Source organism: Macrotis lagotis, chromosome 1 (assembly GCF_037893015.1).
Source record: "Macrotis lagotis isolate mMagLag1 chromosome 1, bilby.v1.9.chrom.fasta, whole genome shotgun sequence".
NCBI lineage: Eukaryota > Metazoa > Chordata > Mammalia > Peramelemorphia > Peramelidae > Macrotis > Macrotis lagotis.
This window is the reverse complement of record NC_133658.1, coordinates 273,918,548-273,945,111: the sequence shown is the minus strand read 5'-3', so window position 1 is coordinate 273,945,111 and position 26,564 is coordinate 273,918,548. Positions and strand designations below refer to the sequence as shown.

The 26,564-nt window shown below is 37.6% G+C and overlaps 1 protein-coding gene across 10 annotated transcripts in view; it reads left to right on the top strand.

The window, feature by feature from the left end:
- The first annotated feature begins 726 nt into the window (after positions 1-726).
- KCNQ2 (potassium voltage-gated channel subfamily Q member 2) overlaps positions 727-26,564 on the top strand; it is a 129,857-nt gene continuing 104,019 nt past the window's right edge. For all 10 annotated transcript variants that reach the window (XM_074227476.1, XM_074227453.1, XM_074227470.1 and 7 more), the window contains exon 1: positions 727-1,022. In XM_074227476.1, coding sequence (XP_074083577.1) covers positions 727-1,022 — 296 coding nt within the window. The remainder of the gene's footprint in view (positions 1,023-26,564) is intronic.

Sequence of the window (26,564 nt, the reverse complement as noted above, 5' to 3'; positions counted from 1 at the left end):
TGCGCACGCGATGCGTGGGAGGGAGGATCAGAGGGGATTTCCTTGGGGTTCCCTTACAGGGGTCTGCCTAGATTTTCCTTGGTAAGGGACTACACTGAGCCTTTAGCTAAGGGACTCCACTTCTTCAATCACTAACTCTCACTTATGACATAAACCCCAGACCCTCTCCCAGGGTTCCCAATCTGGGGACATCCTCTTTTTTTTTTCTCCATCTCTCTCCCTCGGCTTGATTCGTCAGATAGGCTGAGGAAGGGTTAATTAAGGGGAGGGGGTTGGCAGGGGGCGGGAGAGGGGGGAGCGGATGGTGGCCGGGAGGAGCCGTGACAGCCCTAGCAGGAGTCTGAGCTGCGGGCTCCTGGTGAGTGATAGAGCAAGGGAGTGAGTGGGCTGAGCGGAGCCAAGCTGAGTGGAGCCAGGCGACCGCGGCGTCTCCTTTCTCCCGGGCGCACCGTGAGCTTGGGGAGCTGCCGCAGAACCTGCCTCCGGCCCGACAGTCCTGCGATCCACCTTGCTCCATTTCCAAGAATCGCCATGCTAATCCCGGGCCGAGGGCTTCGGTGCTGCCCTGCGTTTCCCAGCATGCGCCCCCGCTGAAGCGCCCCCTCCCCGCGCCCTTGAGCGTCAAGGGCCCCCTTCCCTACGCTTCCCATCCCTCCCCTCCCCAGCCCCGCTGGCCCTGTGCATCCAGCCTCCCAGTGAGTTGGGGCGCAGCCCTGGGGGCCCAGGATGGTGCAGAAATCCCGCAATGGAGGAGTCTATCCAGGGCCCAGCGGAGAGAAGAAACTCAAGGTGGGCTTCGTCGGGCTGGACCCCGGGGCCCCCGACTCTACCCGGGATGGGGCTCTGCTTATCGCTGGTTCCGAGAGCAGCAAACGCGGCAGCATTCTCAGCAAGCCCCGCTCGGGCGGCGCCGGCACTGGCAAACCCCCGAAGCGCAATGCCTTCTACCGCAAGCTGCAGAATTTCCTCTACAACGTGCTGGAGAGACCCCGCGGCTGGGCCTTTATCTATCACGCCTATGTGTGAGTAAGGGGCGGGCAGACTTCCCCGCCTGGCCGCTCCGGGGGGATAGCTCGGAGGAGACTCGGAGGAACCGGGGAGCAATGGTGTGGGTTCTGGGGTATCCGTGTGAGTGTGTGTGTGTGTGGGGGGTAACGACAGATAACATGTAAATGTGTCGGTTTGGTGCTGCGTGATTATGGGTCTGCATGATCTTGGCGTGAGTGTATCTTTCGGTATAGCTTGTGATTGTGTATGACTGTCATTGTGTGTAGTACTATATGACAGTGAGTCCATGTGTGATCTCCACAATTAAAATGCAGAATCGAACAGTTATCAGCTTATATCCACACAGATTCAGCTTTGAAATAGTCCCCGGGCACCCCTGGGGAAGATAAAGATAGTAGAGACCTCTCTGATTGTGTTTACTGTAAGACTGCTTTTGATGGGCAAACTCAGATGTAGGTCCCAGGTTAACTCTCTTGGGTTTGCCAACTTCTGCCCCTTTCCTCTTCTCTCTCACACCCATCCCCCGTGCAACTTTGGGCTTCTTTTCCACCACCGTTAAATATGAATTCCTGTTTTCCCTCTTCATCTTCCTAGCAAAGAGACAGGGAGATTTGTTTCTTCGTATCTATTTCTCATATCCTTACCTTAGGGGTCTTTGCAGGCATTGTCCACCTGCTATTAATAGCTTATCTTTTTACTCCCTAATATTCTTCCATTTTTCTATGGGGAGGTGTGGAGTGGGGACAGGAGTAGCTCTCTGAGCTAGAACAAAGGCCCATCCATACATCTGGAGGAAGCCAGAGGACATAGATTTTGGAGGAATTTGCTTTCCTTCAGTCTTCTCTCTCTCTCTCTCTCTCTCTCTCTCTCTCTCTCTCTCTCTCTCTCTCTCTCTCTCTCTCTCTCTCTCTCTCTCTCTCTCTGTTAGCTATTATTGAAATAGCCTCATTGATATAACCTAGTTAAGGCCCTCCCCTCCAATGGCAGCCAAACTAATGATAGAGGATATTTCCTAGAAGCTAGGTGGGCTGGGCTATCCTCTATGGCACCAGATTTCACTCACCTGGGGGCTTAGGCTAACCTCTGTATTTGGGAGCTGCCTACTGTATTCAAGGGGTGGAACTCAGAGATGGGGAGTCCACTTCAGTCACACTTTGGGAAACAGAATGCTTATACAGGTGGAGTTTGACACCTCTTTCCTCCCTTCCCTTTATTATTTTTCCTTCCTGGATTGTCTCCCGGAAAGGTGACTTACTTACTGGACTGGAGCAGTTTTTAATCACTATAATGCTCACCTAGGAACTCAGGGGATCTTAGGCAGGAAAGGATAAGAAAGAAAGCATGGAGTGTGAGAGCTGAAAGTGAGAATATTATGTATTTCTGTGGGGGGTGAAAGGTATAATAGAAAACAACTTGACTAATTTTAATAGGTTATGTCATCTCCCTGGGTCTCAGTTTTCTTGCATGTCAAATAATGGCATTGGACAAAATGACCTCTAAGGTCCCTTCCAATTCTAATTCTTGTGATCTTTTTTCCCTTGGCTTTTTGTCTTAACTCAAAAAGTAGAAAATGCACAGTTTTCCTTATTGCATATAAAGACATCTTCTAACTGAAAACTGTAAACCACATTCAAAAATGAATGGTGTTTCTGTGGCTCTGAAATTCCCCACTGTCTTGTAGCTTCTCTTGTCCCAGGGCCTGTTTTCCCAATCAGAGCCAAATGCACATGCTCTCTTTGTGTGCATTTGCATAAGAGTGGGTGCATGTGTGTGTGTGTGTGTGTGTGTGTGTGTGTGTGTGTGTGTGTAAGTAAAACATACAGATTCTTAAAATACAGATGTGTTTCTTGTCATTCTCTTCTGCCATCCTGTGTCTGTCATTCAAGTGAGACCAAAACCATACAAGTCTGACCAGAACACAGCCATTTTGTGAGTTAAAGCATTTGAGAAAGAGAAGGGGGAAGGTGAACGCTTTGAACAAACATATCTTAAACTGATTATATACTATTCCTCTCAGAGAATGAAATGGAGAACAAAATGAGTGAGATTCTGTGTGTGTGTGTGTGTGTGTGTGTGTGTGTGTGTAAAATTTGCTGATAATGTAAGAAGAGGTCTGCATAAAGCTTGTGTGGGAATGATAAGGGGCTAAGCAGAAACAGGTATGATGTGAGCATTCTCAGAAGATATTACAAAGCTAGTCAAAGTCCCTGGAGCTCTCAAGCATAATTTTGCAGAGATTGTGGATTCAAGGAACAATTCTTTCTCATAGATGGGATGTCAGGGGAGTTATGGCAAAATACCTGTCTTGGAACTTCATAGGGGTTCCATCATCCATGAAAAAAAATTCCTCTGTGCTTCATTCTGGCATATGTATCAGTTTTATAATAGAAAGTGCCAAACTGAAACAGAGGGTAACATGGCTAGTTAGCCCCTGCCTAAGTTATTAATCTGGTTACCTTCTTTATTGAACACTCTAACCAATTAAATCCCTTTGAAAAAGCATTTCATTTCATTAGGATGAATGACTCTACAGTAATGGCCTGGATATTAGTGCCAAGGGAGACACATGTATCACGAGAAAGCTTTCAGTCTAGGCTGAATTTTGTGTTCATGGATTTGTTCTTGGGGAGTGAGATAATTACTCTTATTTTCTCTGTGTCCTTGCCTGTTTTTTTTTTTTTTGGTTGAGGGCAATAGAGGAAACTTTGAGGAAGGGAAAACTTGACTTTGTGTCAGATTGCTTTTTTAAATATTTGAGTATATAGTATCTAGTATTTATAGAGTGTCTACTATGTTCCAGGTATTGTGCTAACTGCTTAACAAATACTATTTCATTTGATTCTCATGATAACTTTGAGAGGCAGGTGCTATTAATATCTCCATTTTACAGTTTGGGCAAACAAAAATTAAGTGACTTACCACAGGACACTAATGCATTGTTGGTGGAATTGTGAATTGATCCAACCATTTCTAGAGCAACTTGGAACTTTGCCCAAAGGGTTATAAAACTGTGCAAACTCTGATCCCACAGTACCACTACTAGGTGTATCCTAAAGAGATTATAAAAAATGAAAAAGGACCCACATATAGAAAAATATTTTAACAACTTTTTATGTGGTGGCAAAGAATTGACAACTGAGGGGATGCCCATCATTTGAGGAATGGCTAACAAGGTGTGGCATATGAATGTAATGGTATACTATTGTCCTATAAGAAATGATGAGCAGGCAGATTTCAGAAAACTGAAAGGACTTTCATGAACTGATGCTGAATGAAGCGAGCAAAACCAGAAGAACATTGCACACAACAATGTAAGATGATAAACTATGATTGACTTAGCTCTTCTCTGCAATAGAAATGATCCAAGACAATTCCAAAAATACTATTTTTTTGTTTAGTTTTTTGGTTTTTGCAAGGCAAATGGGGTTAAGTGGCTTGCCCAAGGCCACACAGCTAAGTAATTACTAAGTGTCTGAGACCGGATTTGAACCCAGGTACTCCTGACTCCAAGGCCCATGCTTTATCCACTATGCCACCTAGCCGCCCCCCCAAAATACTCTTGATGCTACCCACATCCAGAGAAAGAACTATGGGATCTGAATGCAGATCAAAGCATATTATTATCACTAATTTTTTTGTGGCTTTTCCCTTTTGTTCTCTTTCTTCTTTCATGACATTACTAATGTGAAAATATTTTTACATGATTGCACATGTATAACCTATATCATATTACTTGCCATCTTGGAGAGGGAAGATGGAAAAGAACAAAAAATTTGGAACTTAAAATTTTATAAAAAATAAATGTTGAAAACTATCTTTACATGTTATTGCAAAACTATTATTTCAAAAAATTACTTGCCTACAGTTTGCATGTATCTAAGGTCAGAAATGAACTCAGTATCCAGGCTCAATGCTATGTATATTCCTTTTCATGGAAAAAATCAAAACAAAGCAAACTTATTTTATATCTTTTTCTCTGTAGTTCATTTATTTGAATTTTGATTACTTAGTGTATCAAGATTCTATCCTTTCTCATATGATTATTGTTGTTATGTTTTCATTAATGTGACTCTAAGGGTTTTGGCTGGATTGGGATTCTTCCTTGACAGGAAATGATTTCTGAGCAGAAAACGATAATAATGCTGTATTTCTGTAATATTTTGCAAAATACATTATATACATTTATTCATTTGTGTCTTACAACAGTACTATGAGGTAGGCAGTACAAATATCATCACATCTATTTTATAGATTTGGAAATTGAAGCAGTTTTCTTACTATTTTTTAATTTACTAATTAATTAATGGATATAGTTAAGAAAAATCAGAGCCTAGATTTCAATCTTGCTCTTTCCTCATTCAACACTTGCTCTGTCTTCATGTATTAGAGACAGTCTTGTATGGAGCTTCAATTTGAACAGACATTTCTTGGACATCTATTATGTGCAAGGTATATACCAATCCCTTGGATACTAAGTTGAAAAATGATATAGTTACTGTTGTCAGTTATCTTACATAGTATTGGATAGCTTACTATCTTCTCTTTGCAGAAAATACAACATGATTCTCTAATATCGACAAGGGCAAGTCCTGGGTATGTTTGCTATGGTTATCAACTATTTTCTTTAGGAGAGGTCAAGGGATAGATTCTCTATCATTCCTGGGGAATGTGCTCTCTTTTGAAACAGCTCGAAGATAAAATAAAGGAATATCTGTACTCAAGCCCCAAAGAGAGGGAAGTCTATGAAAGATCTCAGTGCAGACAAGCAGCTAGAGATTTATTTTTATTGTTATGTTCAACTCTTTGTGACCCCACTTGGGGGTTTTCTTGGCAAAAATTCTGGAGTGGTTTGCCATTTTCTTCTGCAGATAATTTTATGGATGAGGAAACTGAAGCAAAAAGGACCAAGTGACTTGCCTAGGCTCACATTGTCAGTATATATCTAAAACCAGATTTCATCTCAGGAAGATGGGTCTTCATAATTCTAGACCTATCCCTATAACCACTGCACTGTTTGCACCCTATGCCCATATTGATCCTGAGTCTTCTTAAGAAAATTTCTCAGTAGTGGGGCTAATACTCATGGATAAAGGGAGAGGAAATTCTAAATCTCCCATTATTGGGTTATTTTCCCTTTGAGATCCTAATGTGGAGCCCTATATTTAGGATTTAAAAATATTGGGGATTATATTATTGAAATTCCAGTTGATAATGGTTCCTTTCTCAGTCATTCCTTACCTTTTCCCCCCATGGGCTTTATTTATATTTCTGTGACATTCAGGATGCTTGCTCAGATACATTTTTGTCTGATATGTGGTAAATAATTCTTTTCAGCTTCCTTAAAAACCATGTTTTGTAACTTAAAAGACTAAATCAACATTCATACCTGTTGCCCAAGGTTTTGGGTAGAATGTGATAATCATAATAAATAGGTTGCAAAACATTTTTCATATTATTCAATTTGTTTTCTTATCTATTAGGTGGGTGTTATTATTATTCTTATTTCAAAGGTGAGGAAACAGGTGAGAGAATTTAAGTAACTTAATCATAATCACATAGCTAAGAAATATATGAAGTAGAATTTGAATTCATATCTTTCTGACTCCAAGTTCATCAATCTATTCACTTTGCTACATGTAGCTATTTTTTTCTGTTTTGATGCATGCCTGGATTGTCTCTCTAACTAGACTTTGGACTCCTTACAGGGAAGGGGGTACAGTAGGCATTCCAAAAAATGCCAGTTGAATTGCCTTTATTATGAGGCTGAAGTTTGGATATTGTTTTTTATGTGGTTTTTGATTTCAAGTTGTCACTCTAACATTGGGAATATTATGATGTGCTTTTTCCCACTCCCATCTTCTCTCTGAGAAGAGCTATTGCAATCAGGAAATCAGAAACAAATTGGGGCTTAGGTCATGAAAAAAAGGAAGCTGTGTTAGATATCTGTGTTCAGAATGAAAAATAGTAAAAAGAAGATTGTCAGATAGTTTTTGTCTTCTGGATAGCATATGCAGATGGGACATCATATCCCTTTATTGAGCATCCTGTGGAGAGACCAATGTGATTGGATGTAATGACACAGCACCTAGGATGCAAATCCCACAGATATGAATTCTCAGTCAGTTCTTTGAGGACAAGATCTGTAATAGCCTCTCTGTTAATTTGTAGAGAGCTGTTTCCCTACCACTGTCCTTATTTCATGAGCAATATTGAGCTGAACTGAGTCAGGTTGTGATATAGTAGGAATTGCAAGAAGAATTTCTGGTGATTCTGAGTCTTCTGAGTCAGAGGTGAATGTCAGGCCAGTCCTAAGATGAGGGAAAGTGTGCAGTTCGTGAAAAGAAAAAGAGTGAGTTTTTGATCATTGAAGACAAGAGACTTGCCCTAGGATCTAACCTTATCCTTTCTTAGAATTTATTTTTTTCCTTCTATGTATGACTTTAGGGCAGAGATACCCATGATTGGAAACTCCCCGGAGGCATTCATAGTCTAGAATCAGTCATCTTCCAAAGTAAAATAAAAAAAAAGAAAAAGCTTCACCTTCTTATCATTGTTTGTCCAGATTCTGTGCTGTGCTGTGTGTGTGTGTGTGTGTGTGTGTGTGTGTGTGTGTGTGTGTGTGGTATGTTCTGCTTGGGGCTGCAGGACATTTTTGTTGTAGAATGAAAGAAATATGAAAAGAATGTGCCAGTCATGAACTGAATTAAAAACTCTTCATTCAAGCAGGCTGAAAGTTTGGACAGCTCCAGGGCTCTCAGGCCCAGCGCACACATAGGCAGTTGGCCAATCATTATTCAGATCCCTTGCTGAAAAAGAGCATTAACTGGAATCATACAGGCATACATAAACTCCTTCACAGAGCACTGAAACAAACAGTTGAACAGCTTAGGTATCTTTATTTTTCTTTTCTTCTTTTTGATATAGAAAAGTATCCTTTCCTTGTCCTTTCCCTTTCCTTTGTGACATCTAAAGCTTTGGGCTTTAACTGAAAGGGGTTACAATAAGAATTTTAGTGTTTTGCTGATACCTCATTAGAAGCACTTGAAGATATTTCTGCAGATTCTATTCCCTAACCTTGCTATTCACTTTTGTACAGTGTTTGCTCCTCTGCTTATAGGGCATTTTAAATGGATACTTGGATCTAAAAACACAAAACAATAGCATCACTGCTATGATCCAATTCACATGCATGTTATGGCATAACCTCCCTGAGATTGTACTTGTGCAACCTCAAACTAACATTTCAGGAATCACCTTGGAGGTCTGAGATGGGTATGGTTTTAATTCAAGCAGATGACATCACCAACACTGTGTTGCTGTTATACAATTGTGCTTATACGACAAAAGTTCATAAAATCACCCTACAACTAACTGAAGGAGAAACTATTTTCCCAGTATTAATTTGTTGGCAGTACCTTGAACTGAATTGATAGCCTAGTCATGGTAATTGGTTAATTCCAAATTGGGAGATTACCTAAACTTTCCATGGGCTGAGCATCATTTCTATTTGCTGAGATTAAATTATATTAAGTGGGAGTGATGGAAAGGACTGGAATTGATATTGAAGGGAGCCATTCATTCTTGATGACATTTAAAACTATAGCTAGTTCAATTTAATGAAAATATAAATTGACATTTTCTGTGAGACTAAGTCAATATTACTTTTATGAATTCATTTCCCTTCAGACTCTGGTCCAGTTGTAACTCCAGGGTACTTATCTTTGCTATTTTGAGAATGGTGCACACAGGAGTGTGAATGTTTGTGTGTGTGTGTGTGTGTGTGTGTGTGTGTGTGTGTGTGTGTGTGTGTATGGCCATTGAATCTTGTTATTTAATTCACCGAATATTTCTTAAGCACTTTTTGCCCAACTCAGGCACTTGGAAAATTTAGGTAAGGTGTAATTCTTATCCTTTTGTGTTTGTGACAAATATATATTGATAATTAATAATAATACTTGATAGGCACATTAGTTACAAAATACAATGCTTTGATGTTTAAGGAAAAGTGTCATAATTGACTGGAAGAATAAGGAAAGGCTTCATGGAAGTGACTTTTGAGTTGGGCTTTAAAGGATGACTTCCTGTGAGGGAAAATGACTACTGAGAAAGGGAGTTCATTTCATTTTTGACTACCTCTTCCTAAAATTTTTTTATGGAATTCTTGCACCTAGATGAAATCTTGCTAAATTCAAATTTGCAATTTCTTCTCAGTTTTTCCAGTTCAGCCCTCTGTGGCCAAAGTGAGCAAATAAAATTGTTTGTCCACATGATTTCCCTTTTAAATAACTGTTTACCTATCTCCAATCTCTTCTCCAGGCTAGTTGGTCCAAACTTTCTCAACGATGCTCATATGTCATGGTCTCTAATCCCCTCATCTGGATGGAAAATAGTTCTCATCTGGATACTTTCCAGTTTGTCACTATCTTTGTTCAAATGCAACACCAAGAATGGGGCACAATACTCAATAATTATATCCTTTATATCCCATTCAATAGATAATACTCTGAGATGGCTTGATCAGGGCAGAATTTAGTGAGATTATTACTTTATATGTTGAAGCCATTATATATCTCTTAGTAAAGCTTAAGATCTCATTGAATTTCTTAACTGTTATATCATACTGCCAATTCATATTAAACTTGCCCATTAACCTCTCCTTCTATAATATTTATCATATGCACTATTGTCCCACAATGTCTTCTCCATTTTGTAGTGGCAAAGTAGGCTCTTAAAAAGTATCCATGAATATGTCTTTAAATTTATCTCCATTAAATGTAATTTGATTTAATTTAATTCATTACAGGCTTTTTGATCTTGACTCTTATGTTTATCTCCTTAGCTTTTCATCATTTAAAAATTGAAAAACTTGCCATTTCTGTCTTTATCCTAGTCATTGATAGAAGTACATGGATAAAAATTGGACCTGGGATTTCATTTGAATAGGAAAATTTCAGATGAGGAAATCCCCTTTATTAATGTATGTCAGCACATTCTCTGTAATTTATAATCTTAGAGTTATCACTGAGAGGTTAAATGACTTACCTAGGGTGATTCAAGCAGAATGTGAACCCAGATTACTTCTGAGTTCTAACTCTATTCATTAACACATACTGCCTCTTAAGTCTTGAATAAACATTAAATAATATAAGGTGGGGACTGATCTCTCTGAAAAACTACTGGAGACTTCCTTTTAAGTTGACGTTGATTTATCAATGACTATTTATTTGGATCTAGTCAGTAAATTAATTCTGAATTGACTTAGCTATTCTCTCACTTAGCTTGCATCTCCACTTTGTCAAAAGACTTTGTTGAAATCTAGATAAACTATGTCTGTAGTTTTCTAGAAAAGGAAATTATTTTATTATGGCATAACCTGTTTTTAATGAAAGAATTCTGGTTTTTAATTTTGCTCTTTCTCTTTTTCTATGCTCAAATTGAACTTGGCATGAGGAAGGCCTGAGTTCAAATCCTCATTCAGGTCCTTATTAGCTCTATGACCTTGGGCAAGTCATCTAAACTTTGTCAGTCTCAATTTTCTTACCTATAAAATAAGAATAAGAATAATAACACTAACATAATTGAAATATAAAATGAGACAATATATGTGAAGCACGTCAAACTTTAAGGTACTATATGAATATTAGTTATTATTATTATTATTACTGATATGATGTATTTTATGTTTGTTAAGAGTAGAAGTCAATGTCAGTGATCTATAATTTTAATATCCATTCTTTTCACTTTTTGAAAATTGAAGCTGCACATTTGCTCTTCTTTAATCCTACAGTCCTATTCTCTACAATCTTTCAAGTATCATCTCTAGTGGTTCAACAATCTGATTCTCTCAATATCCAGCAACTTTGTTCATGTGACCAAGGGGATGAACTTATTTTATTTCTTATTATCATTTTAGGTTTCTTGGAATTCCACTTTATATTAATAATATTGTTCTGTACTTTCTAGAACAAGGCCTTTTATTTCCCTTGGAAGAGAAAATAGAAACAAAGTAAGAGAGAAGTAATTTCACAGTCCATCTCCAGTTATCATCGTACTATCTCCCTCCAAATAATCCTTTCCCTTCTTTGATTTTTTTTGGGCAAGGCAATGAGGTTAAGTGACTTGCCCAAGTGACTCACACAGCTGGGTAATTATTAAGTGTCTGAGACTGGATTTGAACTCAGGCCCTCCTGACTCCAGGGCTCCACTATACCATCTAGCTACCCCTTTGATTTTTTTTTTAACTAATATATCTTTAAAAAAATTTTTCCTCTCCTTAGTATTCTGGTGCTATTGTGTGATAGGTTTTTACTGCTCTTCTATATTCTGTACTGTGTTTCTCTAAGGATCCAAACATTCAAATATATAAGAACAAGAACCATCTGCAATAGATTAATGTTCCAAGGATATGAACTTGTAGTTCTTAAAAGATGAAAATGAAGTTATCATCAACTCTATAAAAACATGTTCCAAATTGCTAAGAATAGAAATCCAAAATTAAAACAACTTTTTTAGTTCTATCAGATTAATGAAGATTACAAAAAAGGAAAATGACAATTGTTGCAGGACACGTAGAAGGACAAACACTAATACATTATTGGTGGATCTGGGAACTGGAACATTCATTCTGGAAAGCAATTTGGAACTATATCTTACCTGTCTAAGCCATTAAACTGTACATTTCCCTATGGTGATACCACCACTAGGACATCCCTGCAAAGCTTAAAAGAGAAAGGAAAGGACTGTCTGACATGAACAAAATGAATGGCAGCAGAATTTTTTGCTGTATCAAATAAATTGAAAAATTTTTGAAGGAGTACTTATAATTAAGGGAGTGGCTGAATAAATTATACCATAGTAATGTTCTGTAATATTATTGAATTGTAAAAAATGATGAAAGGAATGGGTTTGGGGAAAAATGGAGGACTGGTATAAATTGATACAGAATGAAATAAGAAGGATCAGAAGAACTGTTTTATATATCTTAGAACATTATACAGAAAACAATTTCCTCCCCCAACTTAAGAACTCTATGCAATTGCAATGATCAATAACAATTCCAGAGGTCTGAAGATGAAATATGTTTCCCATTTCTTAATGAATTAGAGAAGTGAAGAAAAAATATACACACAGAGACATGTAATTTTAGGGTTAAGGGAGAACCTCAAGTTTTATATCCAAGGTTTGACTCCTTTCTCACCTAATACTAGCTCCACAATGAACTCATATAGAGATAATGGGCATCCTTTGTTCATCCTGATCTTATTGGGAATGCTTCTAGCTTATCCAATTAGATATAATGTTTGCTGATCATCTTAGATACTGCATATATATATATGTATATATATATATGCATACATAGAGATTAACAAAGAAACCCATTTATCCATAATCATAGCAAAACAATAATCAGAGAAGATATTCACAAGAGAATACATACTGGACCATAAAGAGTGAAGGAACTCTCAAACTGGAAGTGAGATAACTCATCTCAACCAAGTGGAAGTGTTCTAGATCTCACCCATGGGAAATACTCTTTGAAGTCTCTATAATAGAAGCTTAAATTAGAGATTTTTTTTTAGGTTTTTTTGCTAGGCAGTGGGGTTAAGTGGCTTGCCCAAGGCCACACAGCTAGGTAATTATTAAGTGTCTAAGACCAGATTTGAACCCAGGTATGCCTGACTCCAGGGCCGGTGCTTTTATCCACTGCACCACCTAGTCGCCCCTTAAATTAGAGATTTGATGGAGATTTTACATTCCTGTCATATTTTCCCAGAGTCTTTTTTTTTAAGGAACCAGAGGTGAGGTTGGCTTTTCCATGTTTTCTCTTGAAACTGGAAGTCAGAAACTCCCAAAGCAACTTGATATATGAAGAATCAAGAAAACTTAAAGCTTGATGAGTTTCCAAAGGGAACTTGGAAGGGGACTGATGAAGATTGGAACTCTCTCACCTCTCTTCAATCTTGTATTGCCTCTCATGCAGGAAAGGGCATTCATTTTCCTCAGTTAGGAAAGAGTCCCATACCAATGAACCTTGGGAGAGGAGCCATACTCTATTATACCTCCCTGACAGTAATCTATGTTTTTTCCCTGATAGTTTTTCCTCTTCATCACTGGTTATTCTAATGTTTCTCTCATCTCCCCTACTTTTTCTCCTATTCTGTATATTTCCTCACAAAAGTACATCTTAATATGCATTGCTATTAACCCTCCTCTTCCATTCATTCTGTTCCTTTTGAAGTTCAACCCTTCCAGAGTCATATTATAGTCATGAGTCACAACCCACTAAATATCAGTGTTGCCTATGAAATTAAATTTTCTTATCTTAATTAGGATATACAGTTAATCTTGCTTATTACCCATTTTTGTATATCAGTGAATAACTGTGTGTCTCTACTGCTAATCCTCCTTTCTTATAGTTGCCACTTTATACACTATCTAATTTGGTTGACATACATAAGCATATTTTTCTTCAATTCTGCAATCCAATTTAAAGACCTCTTGGTTAGATTTCAAGAATCCAGGTGAATATATACTTTAATAATCATCTAGTGTACTCTATTCCCTAGACTAATAACCAATCATTCGTATAGATTGAACTGAAGTCTTGAGATGTTAATCCATTCTTTAGATGCCATCTTTATAACTAGCCTTTTGTTTCTAGACATAATTTCCTCTTTTGAATTGCATTCTTACAGTCAAAGGCAGTGATAGAAACACCAGCTTTGCTACTAAGGTCTTTATTCAGTTTCCTGTATAGAACTTCATAATCCCTAGCAATACTTTCTAAGTTGCTTCTGTAAGTATCACTTGTTTCCATGTGAATTGTCCAAACTAGGATAGTGGCCATTAGTTTTGATAAAATTTAGGAGGTATTCGTTAACATATGCCAGAAAGACAGCCAAGCCAAGCCCTCTATTTTTTGATGTCAGGTTGACTAATAACTGTCTTGGTCTACTTTAGCAGTAATTTTCCAACAACCTCTATCTTTTCTTCATCTGAGTGTTATTCTGAGGTGCATGTGATGATGAAAACTAACTAAGAGAATAACTAATAACAAAGAGAAAGTTGAGATGCTTAATTCAACTCTGCTCTCTTCCCCCCCCCCCATTGTCCAGTAGAATAATCTTTGTACTAGAAAGGACAGAACAAATATGGTGAATATTTGAATGAATGAGGCCTTTGGTACCTTTAAGTCACCTAGCCTCAATGAGTGGTCTGAAAAGAACTGCTGAGATGATTTCTGGGCCACCATCAGTAATTTTTGAAAATTTGGAAAACAAGACAAGTAGGTACAGAACTGGCAACAGAGGAAAGATTTCAATTTTCAGACAAGGAAGAGAACAGCCTTTGAACTATAGGTCAGTGAACTTCATTTTATTAATAGCAGTTCATAGCAAAATTTTAAAATATTATTTACATTGAAAGGATGGTTAGTTAATATTCAGAGAAAGAAGTAGTGATCATAAGGGGCTAGCATCTTCAATAAGAGCAGTTCAATCCAGACTCTTCAATTCTTTTTTTTTTTTGGACAGAGACTAGATGGATCAGGGAAATACTACAGATATTGTTTACCAACATTTTAACAAAGTATTTGATTAAGTAACTCATGTTTTCCTTGAGGATAAGATGGAGACATGTGGATTAGAAGATGGTAAAATTAGATGGATGTAGAACTGTTTGAATGACTGTGCAGACAGTCCCTAATCAGTTGATGTTGAATAGGGAAGTGGTATGACCATATACAAATACACACTGTCTCATTAATAAACAAAGTTATTGGATCATAGTCCGAACTGAAAGAAGATAATGAAATCAATCCCTTCATTTTATAGAAGAGGAGACTGAGATCTATAAAGGTTAAATGACTTACTTTAAGTTACTGAGGAAGTGGTGTGAGACTAGGATTGAAACCTATCTTAATGAAGAGGGTTTCCATATTAATAAAATGAAAGGGTTGGGTTAGATTACTTAAACAATACCCTTTAGCTCTAAATTTATGTTCCTATGATTCTATGTATAATGATATGTCATTGAGACTTAGTGATATGAGACTTATAGTAGTAGTAGTAATTGTCCTTTGTAATTGAAGAGGACCATGATATTATATGTATGACATGACCTGCATATTATGCTTATTATAGTGAGAGGAGTGTTTTGCAAAGACATCCTTCTCACTTGCCTTTTCTAGACTTGTTTCACTTCTTGCCCTGATTTGATAGGAAACAGGACTTTTGGAGGTATCTGAATGCTTTGCAAGTCCTTGGCTATATGAATGTCTGTCCTCCCATATTGGTGAGGCATTATGACACTCCAGTAACACCAGGCAAATACCAATATGATTTCCTGACCACAAGTTGGTAACATCATGGCATATCCAGACTTCTTTCTCAATGGACTAATGATCAGTGAAATTCTTTGAGAAATAGCATGTTCTCTGTCATGGTTTTTAGATGAAATTTGGATGGTTATTTGTTGGGGATATTATAGAAGAGATTCCTATTCAGATATGGGTTGTTTAGATATGACTTGTGTGGGTTCTTTCAACTCTAGATTCTCTAATTCTGTGAGAGAAAAGGCATAGTAACCATAGTTGAGCTGAATGTACTAGGGAAACATGAGTCTATAAGAAAATGTGAAGGAGCCAGTGGAAGACTGTCTGAAGAGGTATTATTGAGGTGTTAACTGCTGGGGCAAAGAATTAAAAAAGTCAAGAATGATTGAAATCAAGGACACAGAATGATAAGACTTTATAAAGACTAAGGAATACACTTTTTTTTTGGCAAGGTAATGGGATTAAGTGACTTGCCCAAAGTCACACAGTTAAGTAATTTTTTTTTTAAGTGTCTAAGGCTATATTTGAACTCAGGTCCTCCTGATTCCAGAGTTCGTGCTCTATCCACCACACCACCTAGCTGGCCCAGAACTCATTTTTGTTACATCATTTTTAGTGTTCGGATGTTTGACAACACTTTGTGATCCAATTTGGGGTTTTCTTGGCAGAGATATTGGAGAGGCTTGTGATGTATTTCTCTAGTTCATTTTCACAGTTGAGAAACTGAGGTAATCAGGATAAAGTGACTTACTGAGGGTTATATACTTAGTAATTGTATGGGGCAAGATTTTAATTCATGAAGACATGCCTTCCTGATTTCAAACCTAGTGCTTTATCCACTGGGCCACTTATCAACCCTTCTTTAGTTCCCAGAAAATGTGAAAAGAGATGATTCATTTTGATGAATGGAGGAAAGAACTAGCTCATAAGACTTCAAACTATTTAATGAAAGAGAAAATTAGGTGAGCTGCTCAAAGTGTAGGCAGTAGGGGAGATGAGGAAGAAGAGAAAATAAAGGCTTGGAACAGTCTCTGTGGAGAGTAAGATCAAATCAGTCCATAAGTATTTATTAAGTCCTTATTCCATGTCAGACACTATACCAAATGCTGAGGATATAGAGAAAGAGAAACACAAAAACACTACTCTCAAAGAGCTTACATTCTAATGGAGAGACAGTATGAAAATAACTATGTCTACAAGATATCTATATCTATATCTACACACATACACATATTCAGAGTGAATGGAAGATCATCTCAGAGGAAAGGTATTGACTTTTGGGGGAAGGAGGTAGAAAAAATGAAAGACATTTTGCAGAAGATATGGAAATCAGAGAATCTCAGGGGCTAAGACTTAGCAGTAGTTAGAGTCTGATTGAAGCTGTGTGTCATAAATTTATAGTGGATAAAAGCAAGTCAATGTTATTAAGATGGATAAAGTGCTTTAAAAGAGGCATTTACTTCAGTTAAATAGCCTAAAATATGTGGCTGAAGGGTTTCCCTTATGCTTTTTCCCCACTTTTTAACTCCATTGCTCTGTGGAACCATATAGTGATGTTGAACTGTGGCTAGAAGTCATTAATTCCCTTCTTGTACCCCCAAACAGTTCTGTGATTTCCTATGCAACCACTCCATTTAAAAAAAAAAATCCTCATTTTATTTGAGGTCCCTGGTAAGCCAATTTATTTCTCTAGCAGGGATAGTGAATAGGTGCTTATAAGTTTTATTGAAAGCTGTGTGTTTTCCTGGTCATGTGACATTATTGAGGCAGAAATATTGCCAAAGATTCCATTGGTTATGGATTTAAAAAAAGTCTTTTACAACTTCAAACAATTCTATTTGTGAATTTGTAATTCATTAATCCTCAAATTCTATCAAGTTCTAAACCTCTTTATCTTTTGCTTTTAGAGGTAGAAAATTCATATTGGTAAGCATTTATGAAGATTGGTTAGAAAGGATACTAGATGGTAAAAAAAAATAGTAACAAAGTATAGCCTCCGTGGTGAACACAGGGATGCCACTGCTATCTATCTCAGCTGCATTTTCTGGAAAGTGCTTAGGACTTGAATGAGGATTAGATGAGGTACTAATTTATTAAAGACTTGGAATTGTTTCTTATCTGGTACTCTTTCCTTTCCAACATGAATACCAAAATTCATGAAATAATTTAAAGTAAAATTGCTCTTTGATTATAAAAGATTTTCTAATCATGATGTAAATTACAGAGCAAAGTAAATCTCTATAAACAATCTTAAGTACTTGCAAGGTAATGGAAAAAATAATTAACCATTAAATGGTAGTTTACTTCTTTACAATGTCACAAACATTGGAGGCAGAGAAAATTTAGTTCTTTCTAGATATCAGTGGAAGTTGGATGTTCTAATCAAAGTTTGAGAATCCCAGGATGTTTTGGGTGTTCCCCAGTTAATATAATCATAGATTAAAAGGTAGAAGTGACTTCTGAGGTAATTTATTTCTGTCTTTGCCTCCATGGAGCCCAGCACAGGGACAGGCACACAGCAAGGCCTTGATAAATACTTATCAGTTGATGGATTGGTCAGCTTCACAAAGTTAATAAGTAGCAAAACTAGGATTTGAATCTAGTATTGTCCCTCAGTCTTCTCAGACAGAGAAGTGCTTAGGTATTTAATGCTGATAGAAATAGATTTAAAAATAAGTCCTGTTAAACCCTTTCAAACATTGGAAGCCAGCCTAAATTAGTAACATATTTTATGTCATAGAATATTTTGGGTAAAGTTTGTAAAGAAAGTAATGTTCACAAATGCACATTTTCCAGTTAACCCCACCAAGGTTTAGGAGCAGAGATATTCAAGGAATAGGACAGTGAGTAAGAGCTAAATGGAGTACAGGTACCACTAGAGGTATAATGAGAGATAAGATTTGAAAGGTATATTGGAATCATATTTTAGAGGACATCGAAGGACTAAGAAAAATTTCTCCTTAGGGTAATATAGAACAATTGAAATTTCCTGAGTGTGAAAATGACAAGAGTAATGCTATGAATTAGGAAGAATAAAATTATATATTATAGTTATTTGTGTTTGGGTCTTGCATTTAGCCTGTTAATTAATCCGAAAGCATTTTTAAAGCTTGTGCCAGGTACTATGCTAGGAAATGGAGGTATACAGACAGGGAGTGGTCCCTTCCCTAAAGGAGCTTTCATGTTGTTTGTGAAGATATGACTATGAAGTCAGCTTTTTTTTTTTTTTTTAAAGATTTTAGGTGTTGTTTTATTGCAAGGCAGTGGGGTTAAGTGATTTGCCCAAGGCCACACAGCTAGGTAATTATTAAATGTCTGAGGTCAGACTTCAACTCAGGTACTCCTGACTCCAAGGCCAGTGCACCATCCACTGTACCACCTAGTCGCCCCAAGAAAGATTTTATTTATTTTGAGTTTTACAATTTTCCCCCCATTCTTGCTCCCCCCCCCACAGAAGACATTGTTAGTCTTTACATTGGTTCCATGTTATGTATTGATCTCAGTTGAATGTGTGATAGAGAAATCATATCTTTAAGGAAGAAAAATAAAGTATGAGATAGTAAAATTACATAATAACATAACGTTTTTCCTCCTTAATTTGACAGTAATAGTCTTTGGTCTTTGTTCAAAGTCCATAATTCTTTTTCTGGATACAGATGTTATTCTCCATTGCAGACAGCCCAAAATTGTCCCTGGTTGTTGCACTGAAGGGATGAGCAAGTCCATTAAGGTTGATCATCACCCCCATGTTGCTGTTAGGGCATACAATGTTTTTCTGCTTATGCTCATTTCACTCAGCATCATGCAAATCCTTCCAGGCTTCCCTGAATTCCCATTCCTCCTGGTTTCTAATAGAACAATAGTGTTCCATGACATACACATACCACAGTTTGTTAAGCCATTCCCCAATTGAAGGACGTTCACTTAAATTCCAATTTTTTGCCACCACAAACAGGGCTGCTATAAATATTTTTGTACAAGTGATGTTTTTACCCTTTTTTCATAATCTCTTCAGGGTACAGACCCAGTAGTGGTATTTCTGGATCAAAGGATATGCACATTTTTTGTTGCCCTATGGGCATAATCCCAAATTGCTCTCCAGAAAGGCTGGATGAGTTCACAGCTCCACCAACAATGTATTAGTGTCCCAGATTTCCTGCATCCCTTCCAACATTGATCATTGTCCTTTCTGGTCATTTTGGCCTGTCTGAGATGTGTGAAGTGGTATTTCAGAGATGCTTTAATTTGCATTTCTCTAATAAGTAATGATTTGGAGAAATTTTTCATATGACTATGGATTGCTTTGATTTCCTCAGCTGTAAATTGCCTTTGTGTATCCTTTGACCATTTGTCAATTGGGGAATGGCTTGTTGGGTTTTTTTTGAAAATTTGACTCAGTTCTCTGTATATTTTAGAACTGAGTCCTTTGTCAGAAATAACTAGTTGCAATAATTGTCTCCCAATTAATACATTTCTTTTTATCTTGGCTACAGTGGTTTTGTATGTGCAAAAGCTTCTTAATTTAATGTAGTCAAAATTATCTAATTTGTTTTGAATGATATTCTCTATCTCTTCTTTGGTCATAAACTGTTTCCTTTTCCATAGATTTGACAGGTAAACTACTCCTTGATCTTATATTTGCTTATAATATTGTTTTTTATATCTAAATCCTGTATCCATTTGGATTTTGTCTTGGTATGAAGTCAGATTCCAAAGGAAGGAGTGTAGTGAGTGATGAACTTCCTCTTAGAGTTGGGTTCAAATCCTGCTTCTAAGTCTCAGGTGAATTGGGTAAGACATTTAAACTTCTTATTAAGCAATTTAGAACTATGTTCAAAGGGCTATAAAACTGTGCATACCCTTTGACCCAATAATATCACTATATCCCAAAGGTCATTTAAAGGAATTAGGATCTGTGTGTACAAAAATATTTAGCGTTACTCTTTTTGTGGTAGCAAAGAATTGGGGATTGACTGAACTAGTTGTAGCATATGAATGTGATATTATACTATTTTTCTAGAAGAAATGACAATAGAAATTTCAGAAAAACCTGGAAGAACTTACATGAACTGGTTTAAAGTGAAGTGAGCAGAACCAGGAAAACATTGTACACAGTTATAGCAACATTGTGTGATGTTCAAGTATGGATGACTTTTCTCAGAAATACAATGATCCTAAAGAATTTTAAAGGACTCATGATGGAAAATGCCATCCACATCTACTAGGAAGTCTGAATACAGATCACAGCACACTAGACTTTATTTTTTCATATTTTTCCTTTTTTGTCTTGTTTCTTCTTTCACAACATGTTTAATGTGGAAATACATTTTATGTGATTTCACATGGACAACCTATATCAGGTTGCTTGCTGATTTAGGAGGGAGAGGTAAATGAGGGACGGAGAAAATTTGAAACTTAAAATTAAAAAAAATGAATGGAAAAAATTGTCTTTATAAGTAATTGGGGAAAAACAAAATACTATTTAAACCTTTCAGTATTCTGGTGCTTTCTAAAGATATAAGTTGCAGGGCATGTGCCTTTCATACTTAGAGGGAGTTTTTTCCTTGAGAATTCCATCCAGTGAAAGCACTGTGCTTTGTATTCTATTGAAGAGTGCCTTGAAGTTTTCATATCTGATGAAATTGAAGGGCATAATCACATTGAAGAAAAATGATGAGTTAAAATTGGCATTCAAGGAAGGTCTTGGGAACCAATTGGATATGGACTGAGAAGGTGAGTGAATGAGAAATTATAACAGTTCTTTAGTACTGAACTTTAATGGAAGAGATGTAAAATACTAATTTACAATGTTTATATCCCCATGGTTCATATGATGGAATCATTAAAATGAAATGAAGTAATTAAATGTTTTTTGGAATCTTGTTAATTCATTTACTTAAAAGACATTTTTTTTCTAGAGGTTGAATAGGGAAACTAGTAAAAGCTTCAGGGTCAGACACCAAATAGGATATAAAGATTATAATTGTGATATGCAAACATATTTATTAAACTTAACACCAGGCAAGAACATGACTCAGTTGCACATATTGTGTATTCTTATATGTCACAATGAGACCAGTTATGGATATGTCATAAATAAATTTAAATTATACTTCACAAATGAATGTGAAAAATTTATCTTTACAAGTAATTACTAATTATTAATAGTTACAAATAAATATTATTTGGGTGTATGTGGAAGAATCAGGTGAAGTTTAGGCTCTGTTCACCCATCTGAAACCTGACTTGTGCATTTGACAATTTACTTTGATGGATCTGTGTTCTCTTGGTGTGAAGTAGTCTCTCCATTTATGTCTTCCTTCTCTGTAGGAGTCTTACTATATGTTTCTCTTAATCCCTCATAGAAGACCTGCCCAGCACCCTCAAGGGTTTCCTTTCATTCATTTATTATTGGTTGATACCACTGGGGCACTTGGGATGGATGTCTGCTTATTTCCTTTTATTCTTTTTTTTATTTTTTAAATTTATTTTTATTCTCATTTTGTACAAAATTTTTTTTACATTAATAAAATATTCTTGTTTACAAGTAAACAAAATACCCCTCCCCCATGAATATAGATAGACTTGCTTGGGTGAAAAAAGTAAAGGGGAGAGGAAAAAAATTAAAATTAAAAAAATAATAGTAATAATTGTAGGTATGGCCAGGTGGCACAATGGACAAAGCACCAGCCCTGGAGCCACGAGCACCCAAGTCCATATCCAGCCTCGTAAACCCAATGATCACCCAGCTATGTGACATGCAAGCCACCTAATCCCCACTGCCCTGCAAAAACCAAAAAGAAGAAAAAAAAGACCCAAAATAAAATAAAATAGTAATAATAGTAGGGGTGGCTGGGTGGCAGACAGAGCATTGGCCCTTGAGCCAGGAGCACCTGGGTCCAAATCTGGCCTCAGACACCCAATGATCACCCTGCTATGTGGCCCCAGGCAGGCCACCCAGCCCCACTTGCCCTGCACCCTCCCCCAAATAATAATAACAAAAGATGTGCTTCAGTCTTTGTTCCAACACCATCAACTCTGTCTTGGGTGGATCACATTCTTTATGATAAGTCCATCACAAAAGTTACTTCCATATTTTTCCAAGGTTGCCATTGCTGATCGCAACTCCCTCCTTTCTTATTTCTCCACTACCATGTACTATATTTTCTCTCTCCTTTCACTCTGACTCTGCTGTAGGGTGACTGAGTGGCAGAGCAGACAGATCCCTGGTCCTGGGGCCAAGAAGCCCTGAGCCCCCATACCACCTCTTAGTCCCAGAATCCATCTGGCCCTATGGTCCTGGGCAGGCCATCAAATCCCAGCCCCTTGCAAGAAGTAAAAAAGAAAATGTGTTATATCTGACCACTCTCCCCCCACGGTCCATCCTCTCCTCCTTTATTCACATCCCCTCCCCTTCCCCCTGCTCCCCCCTCCTTCTTACTCCAGTTGTCTATACACCATTGAGTATATTTGCTGTTTCCTCTCCTAGCCATCTCTGATGAGAGCAAAGGTTCCCTCATTCCCCCTTGCCTTCCCCCCTTCCATATCATTGCAATAGCTCATTGTAATAAAAAAAATCTTATGTGAAATATCTTGGACTATTCCCCCTCTCCTCTTTCTTTCTCCCATTCCATTTCCCTTTTTTTCTATTGACTCCATTTTTGCACCCTATTTTATCTTCGAATTCAGCTTTCTCCTGTGCTTCAACTATAAAAGCTCCCTCTACCTTCTCTATTAACTGAGATGGTTCATATGAATATTATCAGTATCATTTTTCTATACATGTAGTTCATCCTCATTAAGTCCCTCATATTTCCCCCCTCTCCTCCAATCTCCATGCTTCACCTGAGTCCTGTATCTGAAGATCAAACCTTCTGTTCAGCTCTGGCCATTCCAAAAGGAACCTTTGAAATTCCCCTGGTTCATTGAAAGTCCATCTTTTTCCCTGGAAGAGGACATTCAGCCTTGCTGGGCAGTTCATTCTTGGCTGCATTCTAAGCTCTTTTGCCTTCCGGTATATTGTATTCCAAGCCCTACGAGCTTCCAATGTAGTTGTTGCTAAGTCCTGTGTGATCCTGACTGCAGCTCCACGATATTTGAACTGTGTCCTTCTGGCTGCTTGTAATATTTTCTCTTTGACTTGGGAGTTCTGGAACTTGGCTATAATATTCCTGGGGGTTGGTTTTTTGGGATCTCTTTCTCGGGGGATCGGTGGATTCTCTCCATTTCTATTTTGCCCTCTGCTTCTAGAATATCAGGGCAATTTTCCTGTAGTAATTCTTTGAAAATGATGTCAAGGCTCTTTTCCTGATCATGACTTTCAGGTATTCCAATAATTTTCAAATTATCTTTCCTAAGTCTGTTTTCCATATCAGTTGTTTTTTTCAATGAGATATTTCACATTTTCTTCTAATTTTTCATTTTTTTTTTTTGGTTTTGAAGTATTGATTCCTGATTTCTGGTAAATTCATCAATCTCCCTGAATTCTATTCTTTGTCTGAAGGATTTGTTCTCCTCAGAGAGTTTTCTTATCTCTTTTTCCATCTAGCCAATTTTGCTTTTTAAAGCATTCTTCTCCTCAATAACTTTTTGAACTGTTTTATCCATTTGACCTAAGCTGGTTTTTAGCATGCTATTTTCTTCAGCATTTTTTTGGATTTCTTGACTAAGCGGCTGACTTCATTTTCATGTTTTTCCTGCATCTCTCTCCTTTCTTTTCCCAGTTTTTCTTCCAACTCCCTCATTTGATTTTCAAAGTCTTTTTTGAGCTCTATCATAGCCTGAGTCCAATTTCTGTTTTTCTTGGAGTCTTTAGATGCAGGAGCTTGTGCTTCCTCATCTTCAGACTGTGTATTTTGATCCTTCTTGGGCTCATTTGCAAAATATTTCTCAATGGTCTTCCTCTTGTTTCTTTGCTTATTCATTTTCCCAGCCTAAGCCTGTTTTTTAGGGTGCTTCCTGAGCTTTTGGGACACTCAGTGTGTGAGGTTCTGTCCTCCCTTCTGGTCTGTGAATGACCATAAGCGCCCCCCTCGGCCACGGGCTGAGGTGGGGGGGGGCTGTTGTTCTATAGTGGGGCCTAGACTGGGATCAGGATCTGAATGTGGTCAGAGCCCCAGAGTCCTGTTTCAGGGGCAGAGGACAGAGCTGGCAGGCTCTCTCTCTCTCTCTCTCTTCACTCCCCTACCTCAGCTCAATGGACTCATGCCCTGGGGGCTCCTGCTTACCTGCTCCGCCTGCTTCTGTTTCCTGGTCTGGGCTGTGGAAAGACCAAGCTGCTTGCTGTGTGCCCTGAGGGCTGGGCTCCACGTGCTTGCTCTGGCAGAGGTCCCCTGCTGTTCCCCCACTTTGTGCCGGTGCTCCCCGGGGTGCAGCTCAGGAGACACCCCCGCGTGAGCCTCGGCTCCCAGCGCCCTGGGGCTGCTTCTGGGAGGCTGAAGTTCTTTGGCTCTGGTGGGCCACCCCTCTGGCGGGCCTCCCCTCCAACCCTGGGGAGCAGAGCCTTTCTGCTCTTTTCCAGGTTACCTTGAGTAGGAGAACTGCCTCACTGGGTCCCTTTGTGGGTTCTGTCTCTCGAAAGTTTAGTTAGAGTCCTTAGTTTATGAGTTTTTATCAGAGAGCTCCTAAGACTCGATCCCTTCATGCCGCCATCTTGGCTCCGCCCCCAATTTCCCTTTATTCTTGATGCAGGAGTGTTTTACTTTCTTTTTGGTTCCATGTTTTTGATTATATATACTGATTTTTGCATGTAAGTCATAGATGATAATATATATTGAATCTACCACATATCTTTTCCATTGAGTAACCTGCAATTTTGGTTCTTCTAAGATAATGTTGCTTCATGATTCACAATCATATAGCTCTAGGAACATATTAGTTGTTAAAAAAAGTGTACTTTTCTGACAGAGAGTGAAAAATACTGAATAGTTTTCCCAAATGTAATCTAATCCTTTCTCCTACACTTTTTACTCAGGTGTGAGTACATTTCCCATCTAAACAGTGATGTCAAACTTAAATAAAAATAAATCCCTGTGAGATACATATTGATGTAGAAAACCATAAATTAACACTATGTTATATTTTTATTTATTTTGTCAAACATTTTCCAATTACATTTTTATCTGGTTTGGGCTACACCTGGGAGTTTCATGAGAGAATATGATATATAGCATCTGCCCAACATATATAATGAACAATGATAAAATAACTCAATGGACTGTTTACCCAATTATATATTGTAATCTGGGCAAAAAGCAGTCTTTGTCTACTTGAATTTTGCTTTGTGGATTGTTAGACTGATAAATTTTAAATAAAGGAGGAACTCTGAGCAGGTATGGTAATGTTTTTGGGACTCTGTAGTTTATACAGCATCATCTTTGAACAGATCATCTAGAGAACTTCTCTATCAACTGGGAATTCTACTTATATTTAGACTATTCTCCATAACACAGGCACAGTATTCTGATGACTATGTGGCTATCTATTTTATATATTCCTTGATATTCACTCTCAGAATATTGTTGAATAAATTTACTTCCATGGTGCATTAATTTAATTGCTGATACTCTCAGTGTACTTTAAGAACAATTTCTGGGTGGATGGGGGGGACAGAAACAAGCTTTATGCTACAAATATCAGCTTATACAATTACATTTATAATTCACAGAAGTATAAAAATGTGGAATTATTTGCTGCCTCTGAGGTCTTCAAGCTCAACTCCTGTACAAAGCAAAAATTCTCTTTTCCACTTCTCCAGTAACATTTTCAACAAGAATACATCTTCAAAATTTGCTTGAAGATCTCCAGTGATAGGAAATTCATTGCTATTCAAGGACATATGTCCATTGTGTGATAGCTTCAATTATGAAGAAATTATTCCTTATGTTGAATTTAAATCTCTCCCATTGTATCTAATACTTTCCTTTGTAGAACAAATCAGATATCTCTTCTATGAGCCATAGAATATCTGGAAATTATTTTCTTTCTTTAAATGTTTTTCTTAATTATTAGATAATGAGTTCCCTAGTCTAAGGTCTTATGTTTGTTCTCTGTCTCTGTTTCTGTTTCTCTCTCTCCTATCTTTGTAACACAGTAGCAGTCATAAACCTCTCCCAAAGTAGGTTTGAAATAAATAACCGTTGAATTAAATTCTCTCCACAAGGTCATCCACTCCATCTTCTTCAACCAAACTGATTTCTAAGTTCTAGTTCTCTCATCATTTCTA